This window comes from Diprion similis, chromosome 11 (genome assembly GCF_021155765.1).
Source record: "Diprion similis isolate iyDipSimi1 chromosome 11, iyDipSimi1.1, whole genome shotgun sequence".
Taxonomy (NCBI): Eukaryota; Metazoa; Arthropoda; class Insecta; order Hymenoptera; family Diprionidae; genus Diprion; species Diprion similis.
The window spans coordinates 545,262-561,857 of record NC_060115.1 but is presented as its reverse complement, the minus strand read 5'-3'; the positions used below and the strand labels follow the sequence as shown (position 1 = coordinate 561,857).

General features: G+C 39.1%; 2 protein-coding genes across 4 annotated transcripts; one reads left to right on the top strand and one right to left on the bottom strand.

Annotated features, from left to right (window-relative positions):
* Positions 1 to 6,506: 6,506 nt before the first annotated feature.
* Positions 6,507 to 8,780, top strand: LOC124412260 (ribosomal RNA-processing protein 8). Its single transcript, XM_046891994.1, has 4 exons — positions 6,507 to 6,657; positions 6,765 to 7,645; positions 7,764 to 8,000; positions 8,153 to 8,780. Exons 1-4 carry the CDS (start codon positions 6,583 to 6,585, stop codon positions 8,364 to 8,366), a joined length of 1,407 nt encoding a protein of 468 aa, XP_046747950.1. The 5' UTR covers positions 6,507 to 6,582; the 3' UTR covers positions 8,367 to 8,780.
* A 258-nt stretch (positions 8,781 to 9,038) lies between these two features.
* On the bottom strand, positions 9,039 to 13,934 carry LOC124412259 (helicase POLQ-like). Of its 3 annotated transcripts, XM_046891991.1 has the most exons (15): positions 12,964 to 13,933; positions 12,694 to 12,872; positions 12,431 to 12,607; positions 12,255 to 12,354; positions 11,987 to 12,183; positions 11,740 to 11,885; positions 11,413 to 11,647; positions 11,209 to 11,349; positions 10,705 to 11,119; positions 10,469 to 10,626; positions 10,304 to 10,399; positions 10,046 to 10,219; positions 9,819 to 9,932; positions 9,590 to 9,724; positions 9,040 to 9,460 (listed from the first exon to the last, which is right to left on the bottom strand). In XM_046891991.1, the coding sequence occupies exons 1-15, from the start codon at positions 13,808 to 13,810 to the stop codon at positions 9,377 to 9,379; spliced, it is 3,198 nt and encodes a 1,065-aa protein (XP_046747947.1). In that variant the 5' UTR covers positions 13,811 to 13,933; the 3' UTR covers positions 9,040 to 9,376. The 3 variants fall into 3 exon arrangements, with proteins under 3 accessions (XP_046747948.1, XP_046747947.1, XP_046747949.1); XM_046891992.1 differs by lacking the exons at positions 11,987 to 12,183; positions 12,255 to 12,354 and having other exon boundaries at positions 9,039 to 9,460; positions 12,964 to 13,934; XM_046891993.1 differs by lacking the exons at positions 9,040 to 9,460; positions 9,590 to 9,724; positions 9,819 to 9,932 and having other exon boundaries at positions 10,081 to 10,219; positions 10,465 to 10,626; positions 12,964 to 13,934.
* Between the last annotated feature and the right edge of the window lie 2,662 nt (positions 13,935 to 16,596).

The window sequence follows — 16,596 nt, the reverse complement described above, 5'->3', positions numbered from 1 at the left end:
GTCAAATTACTCTAGAAATGGTCATACTAATCGATTTCGAAACAAGAAATTTTCGGCTCCGAAAATGAGCAAAAAAGTAAGGCTTACCCCTTTGAATTTTTTGCGAAAATTTCGGCGATTCTAAAAAGTGCTGCAATAAAATCGATGAGGCGCTATTCCGACGTAATTTTGCGAGAGAAATCGATTAGGCGCAGTCCCAATAGGCTGCGAGCAACGCATCGAAAGTTACAGCCGAAAAACCGAAGATTTTCGTCGTCATTTCTCTGCTGTTGGTCCGACGCTCTTTTTCATGTCTATTTTGAGTTCCTGGGGGTCGAATTACTCTAGAAATGGTCATACTAATCGATTCCGAAACCAGAAATTTTCGGCTTCGGAAATGAGCAAAAAAGTAAGGCTTACCCCTTTGAATTTTTTGCGAAAATTTCGGCGATTCTGGAAAGTGCTGCAATGAAATCGATGAGGCGCTATTCCGACGTAATTTTGCGAGAGAAATCGATTAAGCGCAGTCCCAATAGGCTGCGAGCCACGCATCAAAAGTTACAGCCAAAGAACCGAAGATTTTCGTCGTCATTTCTCTGCTGCTGGTCCGACGCTCTTTTTCATGTCTTTTTTGAGTTCCTGGGGGTCGAATTACTCTAGAAATGGTCATACTAATCGATTCCGAAACGAGAAATTTTCGACTCTGAAAATGAGCAAAAAAGTAAGGCTTACCCCTTTGAATTTTTTGCGAAAATTTCAGCGATTCTGAAAAGTGCTGCAATAAAATCGATGAGGCGCTATTCCGACGTAATTTTGCGAGAGAAATCGATTAGGCGCAGTCCCAATAGGCTGCGAGCAACGCATCAAAAGTTACAGCCGAAAAACCGAAGATTTTCGTCGTCATTTCTCTGCTGTTGGTCCGACGCTCTTTTTTATGTCTTCTTTGAGTTCCTGAGGGTCGAATTACTCTAGAAATGGTCATACTAATCGATTCCGAAACGAGAAATTTTCGGCTCCGAAAATGAGCAAAAAAGTAAGGCTTACCCCTTTGAATTTTTTGCGAAAATTTCGATGATTCTGAAAAGTGCTGCAATAAAATCGATGAGGCGCCATTCCGACGTAATTTTGCGAGAGGAATCGATTAAGCGCAGTCCCAATAGGCTGCGAGCAACGCATCAAAAGTTACAGCCGAAAAACCGAAGATTTTCGTCGTCATTTCTCTGCTGTTGGTCCGACGCTCTTTTTCATGTCTTTTTCGAGTTCCTGGGGGTCGAATTACTCTAGAAATGGTCATACTAATCGATTCCGAAACAAGAAATCTTCGGCTCTGAAAATGAGCAAAAAAGTAAGGCTTACCCCTTTGAATTTTTTGCGAAAATTTCGGCGATTCTGAAAAGTGCTGCAATAAAATCGATGAGGCGCCATTCCGACGTAATTTTGCGAGAGGAATCGATTAAGCGCAGTCCCAATAGGCTGCGAGCAACGCATCAAAAGTTACGGCCGAAAAACCGAAGATTTTCGTCGTCATTTCTCTGCTGTTGATCCGACGCTCTTCTTCATTTTTTTTTTGAGTTCCTGGGGGTCGAATTACTCTGGAAATGGTCATACTAATCGATTTCGAAATGAGAAATTTTCGGCTCCGAAAATGAGCAAAAAAGTAAGGCGTACCCCTTCGAATTTTTTGCGAAAATTTCGATGATTCTGGAAAGTGCTGCAATAAAATCGATGAGGCGCCATTCCGACGTAATTTTGCGAGAGGAATCGATTAAGCGCAGTCCCAATAGGCTGCGAGCAACGCATCAAAAGTTACAGCCGAAAAACCGAAGATTTTCGTCGTCATTTCTCTGCTGTTTGTCCGACGCTCTTTTTCATGTCTTTTTTGAGTTCCTGGGGGTCGAATTACTCTAGAAGTGGTCATACTAATCGATTTCGAAACGAGAAATTTTCGGCTCCGAAAATGAGCGAAAAAGTAATGCTTACCCCTTCGAATTTTTTGCGAAAATTTCGATGATTCTGAAAAGTGCTGCAATAAAATCGATGAGGCGCCATTCCGACGTAATTTTGCGAGAGGAATCGATTAAGCGCAGTCCCAATAGGCTGCGAGCAACGCATCAAAAGTTACAGCCGAAAAACCGAAGATTTTCGTCGTCATTTCTCTGCTGTTGGTCCGACGCTCTTTTTTATGTCTTTTTTGAGTTCCTGGGGGTCGAATTACTCTAGAAATGGTCAAACTAATCGATTTCGAAACGAGAAATTTTCGGCTCCGAAAATGAGCAAAAAAGTAAGGCTTACCCCTTTGAATTTTTTGCGAAAATTTCGGCGATTCTGAAAAGTGCTGCAATAAAATCAATGAGGCGCTATTCCGACGTAATTTTGCGAGAGAAATCGATTGAGCGCAGTCCCGATAGGCTGCGAACAACGCATCAAAAGTTACAGCCGAAAAACCGAAGATTTTCGTCGTCATTTCTCTGCAGTTGGTCCGACTCTCTTTTTCATGTCTTTTTTGAGTTCCTGGGGGTCAAATTACTCTAGAAATGGTCATACTAATCGATTTCGAAACAAGAAATTTTCGGCTCCGAAAATGAGCAAAAAAGTAAGGCTTACCCCTTTGAATTTTTTGCGAAAATTTCGGCGATTCTAAAAAGTGCTGCAATAAAATCGATGAGGCGCTATTCCGACGTAATTTTGCGAGAGAAATCGATTAGGCGCAGTCCCAATAGGCTGCGAGCAACGCATCGAAAGTTACAGCCGAAAAACCGAAGATTTTCGTCGTCATTTCTCTGCTGTTGGTCCGACGCTCTTTTTCATGTCTATTTTGAGTTCCTGGGGGTCGAATTACTCTAGAAATGGTCATACTAATCGATTCCGAAACCAGAAATTTTCGGCTTCGGAAATGAGCAAAAAAGTAAGGCTTACCCCTTTGAATTTTTTGCGAAAATTTCGGCGATTCTGGAAAGTGCTGCAATGAAATCGATGAGGCGCTATTCCGACGTAATTTTGCGAGAGAAATCGATTAAGCGCAGTCCCAATAGGCTGCGAGCCACGCATCAAAAGTTACAGCCAAAGAACCGAAGATTTTCGTCGTCATTTCTCTGCTGCTGGTCCGACGCTCTTTTTCATGTCTTTTTTGAGTTCCTGGGGGTCGAATTACTCTAGAAATGGTCATACTAATCGATTCCGAAACGAGAAATTTTCGACTCTGAAAATGAGCAAAAAAGTAAGGCTTACCCCTTTGAATTTTTTGCGAAAATTTCGGCGATTCTGGAAAGTGCTGCAATGAAATCGATGAGGCGCTATTCCGACGTAATTTTGCGAGAGAAATCGATTAAGCGCAGTCCCAATAGGCTGCGAGCAACGCATCAAAAGTTACAGCCGAAAAACCGAAGATTTTCGTCGTCATTTCTCTGCTGTTGGTCCGACGCTCTTTTTTATGTCTTCTTTGAGTTCCTGAGGGTCGAATTACTCTAGAAATGGTCATACTAATCGATTCCGAAACGAGAAATTTTCGGCTCCGAAAATGAGCAAAAAAGTAAGGCTTACCCCTTTGAATTTTTTGCGAAAATTTCGATGATTCTGAAAAGTGCTGCAATAAAATCGATGAGGCGCCATTCCGACGTAATTTTGCGAGAGGAATCGATTAAGCGCAGTCCCAATAGGCTGCGAGCAACGCATCAAAAGTTACAGCCGAAAAACCGAAGATTTTTGTCGTCATTTCTCTGCTGTTGGTCCGACGCTCTTTTTCATGTCTTTTTTGAGTTCCTGGGGGTCGAATTACTCTGGAAATGGTCATACTAATCGATTTCGAAACGAGAAATTTTCGGCTCCGAAAATGAGCAAAAAAGTAAGGCTTACCCCTTTGAATTTTTTGCGAAAATTTCGATGATTCTGAAAAGTGCTGCAATAAAATCGATGAGGCGCTATTCCGACGTAATTTTGCGAGAGAAATCGATTAGGCGCAGTCCCAATAGGCTGCGAGCAACGCATCAAAAGTTACGGCCGAAAAACCGAAGATTTTCGTCGTCATTACTCTGCTGTTGGTTCGACGCTCTTTTTCATGTCTTTTTCGAGTTCCTGAGGGTCGAATTACTCTAGAAATGGTCATACTAATCGATTCCGAAACGAGAAATTTTCGGCTCCGGAAATGAGCAAAAAAGTAAGGCTTACCCCTTTGAATTTTTTGCGAAAATTTCGATGATTCTGAAAAGTGCTGCAATAAAATCGATGAGGCGCCATTCCGACGTAATTTTGCGAGAGGAATCGATTAAGCGCAGTCCCAATAGGCTGCGAGCAACGCATCAAAAGTTACAGCCGAAAAACCGAAGATTTTCGTCGTCATTTCTCTGCTGTTGGTCCGACGCTCTTTTTCATGTCTTTTTAGAGTTCCTGGGGGTCGAATTACTCTAGAAATGGTCATACTAATCGATTCCGAAACAAGAAATCTTCGGCTCTGAAAATGAGCAAAAAAGTAAGGCTTACCCCTTTGAATTTTTTGCGAAAATTTCGGCGATTCTGAAAAGTGCTGCAATAAAATCGATGAGGCGCCATTCCGACGTAATTTTGCGAGAGGAATCGATTAAGCGCAGTCCCAATAGGCTGCGAGCAACGCATCAAAAGTTACAGCCGAAAAACCGAAGATTTTCGTCGTCATTTCTCTGCTGTTGGTCCGACGCTCTTTTTCATGTCTTTTTAGAGTTCCTGGGGGTCGAATTACTCTAGAAATGGTCATACTAATCGATTCCGAAACAAGAAATCTTCGGCTCTGAAAATGAGCAAAAAAGTAAGGCTTACCCCTTTGAATTTTTTGCGAAAATTTCGGCGATTCTGAAAAGTGCTGCAATAAAATCGATGAGGCGCCATTCCGACGTAATTTTGCGAGAGGAATCGATTAAGCGCAGTCCCAATAGGCTGCGAGCAACGCATCAAAAGTTACAGCCGAAAAACCGAAGATTTTCGTCGTCATTTCTCTGCTGTTGGTCCGACGCTCTTTTTCATGTCTTTTTTGAGTTCCTGGGGGTCGAATTACTCTAGAAATGGTCATACTAATTGATTTCGAAACGAGAAATTTTCGGCTCCGAAAATGAGCAAAAAAGTAAGGCTTACCCCTTTGAATTTTTTGCGGAAATTTCGGCGATTTTGAAAAGTGCTGCAATAAAATCAATGAGGCGCTATTCCGACGTAATTTTGCGAGAGAAATCGATTAAGCGCAGTCCCAACAGGCTGCGAGCAACGCATCAAAAGTTACAGCCGAAAAACCGAAGATTTTCGTCGTCATTTCTCTGCTGTTGGTTCGACGCTTTTTTTCATGTCTTTTTCGAGTTCCTGAGGGTCGAATTACTCTAGAAATGGTCATACTAATCGATTCCGAAACGAGAAATTTTCGGCTCCGAAAATGAGCAAAAAAGTAAGGCTTACCCCTTTGAATTTTTTGCGAAAATTTCGGCGATTCTGAAAAGTGCTGCAATAAAATCAATGAGGCGCTATTCCGACGTAATTTTGCGAGAGGAATCGATTAAGCGCAGTCCCAATAGGCTGCGAGCAACGCATCAAAAGTTACAGCCGAAAAACCGAAGATTTTCGTCCTCATTTCTCTGCTGTTGGTCCGACGCTCTTTTTCATGTCTTTTTTGAGTTCCTGGGGGTCGAATTACTCTAGAAATGGTCATACTAATCGATTCCGAAACAAGAAATTTTTGGCTCCGAAAATGAGCAAAAAAGTAAAGTCAACCTCCTGCGAATTTTTGGATGCTAGAGGAGTAGATTCGACATTAGTCGGATTTCTTCTAGTGTTTTTCAAGTGGCATTGCAACTCCAACTTTATTAAACGGCACCAGAAATAGAATAATTTCGTATACATAAGATTCTCTCTTCATTAGCTCGGCGCATGATCTAGTGTTTCTGCATCGCGTCGCTGCAATGCGCTTACGAAGGAACGCTCAGCTGCGCACGCAGCTGATCATGAGAATTTTTTATTCATGAAATCAACGTAATGTTCAGTTCCATGCATCAAGACAGCCTCAAGATGGCTCATTCAACTCCTTATGCCTTCCGGAATGGTGGAAAGTATCTTCGCTATTCACCCTAAGTCCCAGAAAATCCAAAAAATGTGGGAATAGTCACATTCGTCAAAAAATTACACATTTTCTAGAATAATATTCGGCGCACGAGTAACCTCAGCTTGCTGAATTTCGCAACAAAACAGCAATTTACCGTCGTGAAAACCTCCTGCGTGAAGAGGAAGTAAAACGAGAGTTTGCCCGTTCGGTAAAAGTATAACTGAAGTGAAATTAAATCATGGTCGCATTCCCAGACCAATAACATTAATTTTCAGCTTAGAACCGCTGTAGGGTAGGGGTTGAAAGTATTTCATTCACGTAGTCATAATTACATTCCGAGTACCAAGTTTTCGATTCTACCACGTTTTGTGGCTCCATCATGAAGTACTTCATGGGCTCCATATAGTACGGCAAAGAATCAGTCTGGCAACGCTGGATTCCGCATTTATGGAGCACGTAGAAGTATGGAGAGCCTCCATACGTAGAAGGTTGTCATAACCTTTTTGAGCAATACAGGATGCTATAAACCTTCATGAATACTCCAAATCAAAATGAGGATATTCAAGGAAAGTGCTTGGGAGACTGACGTGACAGGGGACAAGTTGACAAACGAACTCTTCATCGGTGTAAGTTCACCACAATGTATTTAACTTGAATCGTAACCTTTTCTAACCTCAAAACTTTGCTCGAAGAACTTGTTTATTAATTGAATTCCTTGATACTTTTCATGCAGCGGAAGAAAAAAGCCAAACCGAAGAAAACATCAATTAATATTCTACAGGCTGAGAAGAAATCGAAATTATATAAAAAACCGAAATCGAAAACTGCTAAACCGGAACAGACCATTGAAACTACCAATCTTCCTGCAGCTAGAAATGGAGCCGGTGGCAGAAAACGTAAATCTTCTGATACAACGATAAACGAAGTTTTAATTAAGAAATGGAAATCAGAATCGCAGAAGAATTCGAACTCTAGATCTAGCGCCAATGGGAATAACAATGCTACTGAACTATTCTTGAAAAATGACAAACCTGACAAAGTTGATCAAAAAAATATATCAAATCATGTTCGTCACAGGGTCAGCACACAGAAATTGGACTTGAACAGAGATATTCTTGAAATACGGATTGAAAAACAAAAATTAAAGCGTGAAAAAAAGAAACTAAAGAATCAGCGAAATTCAAGCAACACAAAAGCACTTCCTAATGCAAACCAAGCAGGTGAGAGAGATAATTCTACAAAAGATGTTCCTGCTAAAGTAAAAGATGATCAATGTTTTACCAATCTCAAAGTGTCGAACAAAGTAATTGAATCCGGGATAAAAATCAACAGATTACAGAGATTGCTCGCTGAAAAACAGCAGCATGACTCAACAAAGAACTGTAAGAAAAATACTCAGCAAACATCGCTGAGAGACAGAATGTTGGCTAGACTCAAGTCTTCAAGGTTCAGATACTTGAACGAACAGATGTACAACAGCGAAAGCTGGTCATCTAAGAAATATTTCAAAGAAGATCCCGATGCATTTTTAGCCTACCATGAAGGCTACCAGCTCCAAGTGGAACAGTGGCCTTTGAACCCCTTAGACACCATAATTGCGTCGATAAAAAAAATGTAGGGAGATAAGTCTATCACAAATCAGTCTTTGTTTTACAGGAGCTTATATTTTGTTAAATTGAATATAACTACAGAAATAAATTGGTCTCTACTCTATGGCTTTCTGATTTTACAGGCCGAAAGACTATGTCGTCGCAGACTTCGGATGTGGCGAAGCCAGACTTGCAAACAGTGTAACACAGAAAGTACATTCCTTGGATCTGGTTGCCATAAATGACAAAGTTACTGCCTGTGATATGGCGCATTCATCATTGCTCACCGGCAGAATTGATGTCGTGGTTTTCTGCCTCTCTCTGATGGGCACCAATCTCACAGATTACTTAACAGAGGCCAACAGAGTTCTGAGAAAAGAGTAGGTATCAAACTACGTGTGCAGGACATAAATAAGTGGCTTCATGTTCATGGCTTTTTATTTTTGACACTATCTTCACTTTTATTTGGCAAAGTAATATTCATCTACATTCACCATGTTTTAATCTATTTTTCTGCATTTCTGCCTTTCAGTGGGATTCTCAAAATCGCCGAAGTTGAAAGTAGGTTCGACAACGTGGACGAATTCATCAAAACTTTGGGTAGTTACGGATTTGTTAATACGTGGAAAGACTTATCGCACAACTTGTTCTACTTTATGGACTTTAAAAAAGATGCTGACGTCACGAAAAAACGAAGTAAACTTCCGCCCCTCGTGCTCAATCCGTGCTTATACAAAAAACGTTGACACCACGTCGACATAAAATAATGATATAAGTTACCGTTACTTCCGCAATAGTACTATATATAATTACTATTTTTTATGTTATCGTTGTATGTTGTGACACTGATGAATAAAGATATTGATTGTATGTCGTCTGTTGAAACTCAACGTACGGATTGAAATGATTTATTTGTACCAACGTGTGGAGATTCACTTTTTCATGAAAAGTTTCACGACCACATATGGAAGAATATTTTATGTGCCAGCTTAATCACAGTGTTAGATTTCACACACGCTGATCTGCATTGCACAATATGTAGTAAAGTAATATTTGTAAACGTTTTATGTTGTCATCCCACTAGAGTTACCAAAAAAATTACTTCATTCTTTTGGCTGGTTCAGAGATTTTCAATCTATGGCACTTTATCATAACGCAGTCACGTGCAGGATACTACGTTCTCGTATAAATTCGCCATATAGATCACTCAGGTAAAAAATACCATTCATTATAACGTCAATGAATATTCTACAATATCAATAATCTACAGTAAATCAAGATTAATCATAAGCTTAAGCAGTAATATGAAAAGTAATAGAGGCATAACAGCTTTGTATAAAAAAAATATACCATTTATATATGTATTCAACAGTTAACATATTCACAGGTTTTGAATGCGATCGAAAACGTATGGAAAATGGTGAAAATACAGAACTTTTATCCATTTACGTATTCTTGGATCGCAATGAATCGGCAGTATTATAAACTTAAGTTAAAGAACAATCTCTCGGTCGTTCTTTCTGTCATTGAAAAAGTTAAATTAAATATATCACATTTGGCGACAGATAAGAAAACAAACAGTCCGTTCATTTTATTGATTCTTCATCTGTATCGCATTGAATTATATAAACTAAAAATTGATTTTCTCTTGGAGAATATTTGTATAATTGAAAAAAAAAATGTATTTCTAAATTCGTACGATTTTTCGTCGTAGTACGGCGACAAGCGTATCATGAATCTGCCTATGATGAATAGATTAGCGGAAATTCGATACATCAATTCCATCCAGTACGTCTTCGGCCTCATCCCTAAGGTTTTCCACCTTCTCCAACAATAACAACTGCAAAATAACAAAATGCGCTGTAAACTCTATTTGATCACTTATAACTAATTGGTCACTTACAAAAATTTATTGATTTCATTCTGCCTATTGGAATTAAAGATAAAGCTTCAAATTATCAAAACATACCTTAGCTGCAGCGACGATCTGGGTAGCAACTCGCATCGGCAAATTTTCAATTTTGTCACACATTTCCTTTGGTTGACCCAGTGCTACAGATTGCAATGTTTTGTATCCAGCATTGAACAACTGTCTGGCACGTCCCTGAGTGAAGAAATAAAAACTCAATACTTACATCCTACTCATTTTTCATATTTCAAGGTACTTTGAATGCGTATTTTTTGTATTTTTGACGTACAATTTTCACACTAGGAAGTTCAATTAACGGTTCCAGTTCTACAGAACAGCAGTGTGACAGCCGTTTACTAAAACTATGTAACAGGTCTCTGAACGCCCAAAATTCATCAAGTTCCTGAAAGAGAACACACCGTGAGTTAGATTCTCACTATTCTTTTACCATTATTCATCTTCATTATTTTAACTTTTGACGTATTCTAGGTAGCGAGATATGTGTGCCATACTTACTGCACAAAATCGTTCAACACTTGAAGCAAAGGATGCGGAGGCATTCATTAAATTTTGTACTATTCCTCGATTGACTTGATACTTGGTAGAGACTACGTGAACAGTTTGCTGGTTCCATAACTCATTGAGCATTAGAGTCAAATAAAATCTGTTTACGACATTAGAATCGACGTTCTGTGTAAGATGAAAACAGACGTTATGAGGTGTCAAATTTTAGAAATTTATAAATAAATATGAAATTATTTTTCAATCTAAAACCTTTGGCATCACTCCAGTTCTCAGTTTAGTTGCAACTGTTTCATTTATGCCTAAAACTCTTGCAGTCTCCATCTGTATTGGAGTCAAGTTGCAGACCTGCAAAACGTTACAAGGAATTAAAGGGCCATTTTGCCCATTTTCTTTTTTTTATCCTAATAGACTTACCACATCGCAGTACACATTTCCAGATGGTTTTATATGATCAACAACATCGTATGGCGTCACAAGGTACAAAAGGTGGAGACAGTCGAGTAGCACTAACTGGTTTTGTGCCATTTTCAAGTCTTTGTACAGCACATGCGCACGATTCAGATCGACGCATCCTAAAAATCATGAAATACAGCATTAAAATATAATAACAGTTAAAAAAAAAATGCGGTCAAAAAATTCGGTACGCTTACCTTTCATAGCTGCTTTTCCCAGTTTGCATACTTCCAATTTTGTTGTTCTACTAAGTTTTACAATTTTCTTTCTACGTTGAGGTGTTTCCTGAGCTTTTTTTAAATTATCCTGCGACTGAATGACGACAGTTAAATTGGGATTGATTTCACTGTAATTTGTAACTTGTTTCACTTTAATTACACCACTTTTCATTAGCTTCGTAACCGTTTTGTCGGTTATTTTATTTGTGCTAATATTTAGCCTTTTTTGTTGTATTCCAAGGAGTGTACTTCCAGCTATTTTGTGCAACTCTGATCTAGTCGTAGCCAAATTTAAGAGAATTGAACTCAGAATCAAATTGTTTATACCCCTGTCTTCTTCAATGTGTAAAGTACTGATACAGTCGTCCATTTTAGAAGTTAACAACTCTTTTACCTAAGATGAAGAGGGGAAAAAGTTATGTTCACCCAATAACTAATGAATATTTGTAACAGTAGTCGCCAAGTTTATACAAAATCCAGCACCTTGGGAATTTCGTTTGTTCTACAAATCAGTATACTTTCTCCAACGTCTTTCATTCCAGCTCTTCCAGCTCTACCGATCATTTGCTTATAACGACTCAAGTTTAGAAACTGATTACCAACATATGGATGTCTGAGTATTACCTGTAATGTGAAGAATTGATAACGAAATTGGAAAGGCAGACCAGGTCAATATTAGAAACTTACTCGTCGTGCTGGTAAATTAACGCCGGCAGCCAAAGTTGAGGTGCAGCAAATCGCACAAAGAGTCCCAGATCTGAACGCTTCCTCAAGTAACTTCCGCTCCTCCGCCATCAGGCCAGAGTGATGATAAGCTACGCCAAACTTTATAGTTAGTTCCAGAATCTCACAGAGAGAACCTTCAGCTTTCAGTGCTCTTATCAGTATATCTTTCTCCTTTTTCTTATGATTGTGCAGAGATCTGAAACGATGTTAGAATATAATTATTACAGTAATCGCGATACTTTTCCAGAAAGACACAATGACCAAGGTATTATTTGCTGTTCTCCTTACTTAAACAGAACTTTCGTCAACAATATGGAAACGTTCTCACAGTTTTTGCGACTCGGACAAAATATTAGACAAGAGTCTTGTGGTACAACATCCATCACCAATCCTCCAAGTTTATCTGGATCTAGTCTGAGAGCTTCCTGGGAGTACTAAATTTTAAAATGAATAAATTGTGATCATTCACGTATTTCGAATGCATTGTAAACTTATGTGGATGGAATTATGACAACTGAGATAATCGCTTACTTACGGAGTAAGCAATTTTCTTTAGATCAGTCAGTATTTCTTCTTGCTCAAGATCCACAAGCCAAATATCGTCCTCGCATTTAACATACTCTTTCAATTCTACAGGCCTAAAGTCTCTCGTGTAAATTTCAGCATTCAAGAATTTAGCGATTTCATTTAAATTCCCAATCGTGGCGCTCATTCCGATAATGTGTGGATTATCTAAGAAAAAAGAACAATTCATAAAATGAGATGCTTTTGAGGATTAAGCGGATTATTTTTTTTCAACGCACTTCCAGTGTACATTATTTTTGTCAGTAGACCTTCTAGTGTTGCACCTCTACCTCCATCTTCTCCTAATAAATGAAGCTCATCGACAACGACCATTCCAACCTGCACAAATTGTTTTCCATTAAATTCAAAGTGATTTCACCCAAACCTTTGGCTTTGAAACATTGTGCAAGATTACCTCATGAAGACGCTGGTTTTCTATCAAGCTATTAACCAGCCCCAGTCCCTTCTCAATTGTGCAGACATAAATGGTGTGTTTTCTCCGCCTTTTACGCGGCGGATACTGCCCATTTCCAGCTGCATATTCCTCTATCAAAAAATCCAAGGCCAGAGCAAAAGGTGCTAAAGACCGTACCTAAAAAAAATTACAAGTGTGACGACCAAGGCGCAGAAGCATGAGAGAATATTATAAAATTGTAAAGTTTTTTTGAACAGTAGTACCTTTTCTTGAACGATTGCAACAAAGGGAAGTATGAATATAGCATTTTTTTTGTTAACGACAAGCTCCTTCAGCATTAATATCTCAGCAACTAAAGTTTTTCCACCACTTGTTGGAAGGGCATAAATTAAATTCTTTCGATCGCAAATTGCCTTGAGCTTCAAGCACTCATCTTGCCATTCTGTAAATGGTGAAAAGTTTTCTCAGTTTCTATAGCAAAAAATTAAAGAAACAAAAAAACTGAAAAGCAGGTAACACAAGAGAAATCTTACCATATAATTCATTAATACCCTTTACACGTTGTATAAGTGATTTTACCAAGCCTGGAAGTCCGTAAAAGGAACCTTTCATCGTATCTTCACAAAACCGTGCGACATCCATCCGTCTCTTTTTGTTGGGTCTGCTATTTTCCTTTAGTGGTGATAATGAGTGTTTTTCAGCACGCGGAAGATTCAAAGGACAATCCAACGGTTTGGAAAAAATTTTGTTGGGAGAAGTCAAGGTGCTGAAACTATTTATTGCTGTCAACGGAAGGCACCCAGGTTTGGCAGCTTCGGCTTGCTCGTCAGCGAACGATTCAAATTCATTGAACACTCGATCCAGTAGACTATCATCTTCCCACATAGATTTTTCGATACCAGAATCTACGACTGTATTGTTTAACCGATCATCGCGGCATATTGATATTTCTGTCGTATTCAGTATGGTTTTCAGCTCCTCGTGAACTTGTTCAGTTTTTTGTACCAAGGTTGACTCTATGTGACAAAATTCCTGGTCGCTTGTATTCAAGTCCAATATTTTACTGTAATTGTGATCTTTCACTTGTTGAAAGTCAGTTTCTTCCCCGAAGAAAATATTCTCCTCAGCATTAGTGCTGATGTTATTATTCTGATGATTCTCATTATCGTTCTTTGTTGCCGCAGCGACAATATTGTCATTAACGTATGTAAATTCCTCTTCAAAATTTATCGTATTCAGCACAGTGTCGTCAATGGATAACCACGACGCAGGAAACGAGTTTCTTCCCTGTACTGTTACATTAGCACCAAGCTTTAGACTGTTTCCTCTACTCATTTTTTGACCAAGAGAAAAATCAGCCTGATCAGGTGTCACAGCCATTATTTATTAATCACTATAGACAAGTGAATTATCTCAACGTCAGAGGTTAGATTCTGTTACCAAGGTTGCTTATCGTTCCAATTTCCTAATTCTAACACACACAGCAGGTTTGACTAGATCATTAATGTTTCACTTTTGCAGAGCTAGGTTATGATAATATTTACTACTAAACTGAACAACTAATAAAAGAATATATATATTAATACTTTCTATTCTAGCCTAATTCTACGCGGGAGACGGACGATGCGTGTTTTGATCACAAGTTCACTATAGTAGCGACATTCGACGGTAGTTCGAAATTCAAACTTCACCAGCTGCGGTGGGTAACGATTTTCCATCCTGCAATACCTTGATACGGTAGTCAGAAATGCATGAGAAGTTGCCTACGGAAAGGCGTCGACGACAAGTCCGCCGATGGTATTTGAGCTGATGCTCTAATGGAAATGCAGAAATAGTGTTGCATTAAAAACGTAAACGTCTCATGATGAAGAAAGGATTCATAACGAAACACTTCGTGCATAATTGTTTTCAGACAATTTCAAAAGAAAACTCTCTCTTCTTGCTTTTTTTTCTCTTATTCATTTTTAAAAAAGACTCTCTACATGTTCCGTATATTATTATATTTCTCATACTACAGTCATACGGATACATTATTCGTTGCAATCTGAGCGATGATTTGAAAAAAAATGCCTTTTTCGCGGCAACGGTGCCGCTTCCAGTTGAATCACACGTTACATTAGTTGGGTATACACAATGTTAAAAATGCTTCGCAATGTGTTATAGCCACATGTGACGTTATATTAATTTAAGCACATTACGTACTATTTTATTTCGCGAATTATTCTACGGCAATAAATGGGTTACCAACAATCCAAACCCACCAAACGTTGCAGGTCTGGGTATTTTAAGCCGATTTTTTTTTCTGTTGGAGACTCAGTGATCGAACTTGTCGAAACTGAGTGCATTTCGCAGTACAAAATCAGTAAAATGCGGTTTAATCGTGATCGATTCATTTTATGTTCCTCCACGTACATCAGAATAATTCGAATCGGACACAAGAGTATATTGTTGAAAAAGGGTGTATAACATGCCAGCTGCAGTAGCCCCTGATATAAATTTGCTTGTTGAATTTCGGATACGACGACGATAATACGTCATGTACGAGAACAATCGACATGTAGGTACACTGTAACTTGCGCGGAAGTTTCTTGAGGATGATGATTTATCGCCCGGCCAACAATCTGAACTGCGATTCAGCATTCTCCATGAATATACGGAGAGATCAGTAACACATATTTCCATTACTCTGTAGTTGCCCTCTGGATTTTGCTATGATCCCCAATAGGATTAAAATCCTCACGATTTTTAAAATTCAATTCAAACTTTAACTTATTGTTAAACGCAAAAATGCTGTATATTTGTTTTGTTACTTGTAACAGATTTGGTCGCTCCAGAAGAGAATCACGATTATGAAAATACGCCAAGCGTAGGTATAAGACGGCACACATTGAGCCTCCATCGCAACAGTTTTAATGGTTCCTCTATACTTCTATAGATTGTAGGTAGAGGAAGAACGCGAGTGTGCTAAATCTATTGTCAGCCATGCTCTGCGATAACGACCCCTTCCTTCCTTTGGAATTTAGTTGTTGGTCAACGAAAAAACTTCGGTCAGAAAATTTCTGAAGAAGAAAGAGTGGGCTCCAAGAATTTATCGTCCAATATAAGAAAGCCGAACCAATAACTATAACGGCCCGGCGCACCCACCCATTACCCTTATTTTATACGGAAATCATCGAAAGCTCTATCTAGCATTACCCATCGACCCAAACTTTCATGATCGGTTCTTCGATATATTTTCCCGTTAATTTCTACACCAGACCCTTGCTTTATACATTTAATTAGCTTACGCGGCGAGATCATTTGATTTCCATTTATCCCTTTAACCATTCGTGCGTGTTTCTCCACTTACCATAAACAGTACGGGCAATGCGTTGCGAAATGTACTTACCATATGCTATTTTGCATCGAGTGGATTGAACCGCAGGTTTACGCAGGGAGTAAACAATCGATTACCATTGCCTCCTTAGGGTGTTCCACCTGAGACGTATCAAGCCCCTACGTATATTGCAATAACAACGATTTTCAAATACATCGGAAGCCCTTTTGAATCAAATTAATGACCGCACGTGAAAATGATCGGATAGTTGTTGGAAATTTCTTGAATACAAAAATTGGCTGCCGTGCACTGTGTATATAATCTTTTTGGTCTCGAAATGGCTTAACACATCCACTTTGATGTATCGATATTTATCTCTCGACCCAACAGCGATAAGCTCCATCCTGGCAAAATTCTTGAGCACATGAATTCGTTCAATACATTAAAATACACCCAGCTTAGTGAGTTTCAACCGAAAATTTTTTCTCTGGTTTTAAATTCCCGGGAAATCCACTATCACGAGTTAACCTTGGTTCTTAATATCGCTTGGGAATAATTATCTGAGCTATCCTCAGACACGCGTATTTGACGCGGATAAATCCATGCAAAATTCGAAAAACCCGCTGACGGTACCCTTGACGATCGTATCTGGAATTCTAGTAGACCGCTTAACTCTTCAGACCGATACCCGTAAGGTAAATTCGCAGGGCGTAGTTGGATATATTCTGAATTGTTATACGTACATACCTACCGCCGAACTGTACATCCTCTGAGACCTATGCATTCCCAAACCAAAGGCGAGGATTGATCGCAGGGGTTTCATTTCTGTGGCAATCAAGATTCCTCGCAG

Coding starts and splice junctions, on each gene's coding strand:
- LOC124412260 (XM_046891994.1), top strand. CDS start 6,583: ATGAGGATATTCAAGGAAAGTGCTTGGGAGACTGACGTGACAGGGGAC. Junction 6,658..6,764: donor CAAACGAACTCTTCATCGGT/GTAAGTTCACCA, acceptor CTTTTCATGCAG/CGGAAGAAAAAAGCCAAACC. Junction 8,001..8,152: donor AACAGAGTTCTGAGAAAAGA/GTAGGTATCAAA, acceptor TCTGCCTTTCAG/TGGGATTCTCAAAATCGCCG.
- LOC124412259 (XM_046891991.1), bottom strand. CDS start 13,810: ATGGCTGTGACACCTGATCAGGCTGATTTTTCTCTTGGTCAAAAAATG. Junction 10,220..10,303: donor GAACTGGAGTGATGCCAAAG/GTTTTAGATTGA, acceptor CATCTTACACAG/AACGTCGATTCTAATGTCGT. Junction 9,725..9,818: donor AACTTCCTAGTGTGAAAATT/GTACGTCAAAAA, acceptor TTCTTCACTCAG/GGACGTGCCAGACAGTTGTT.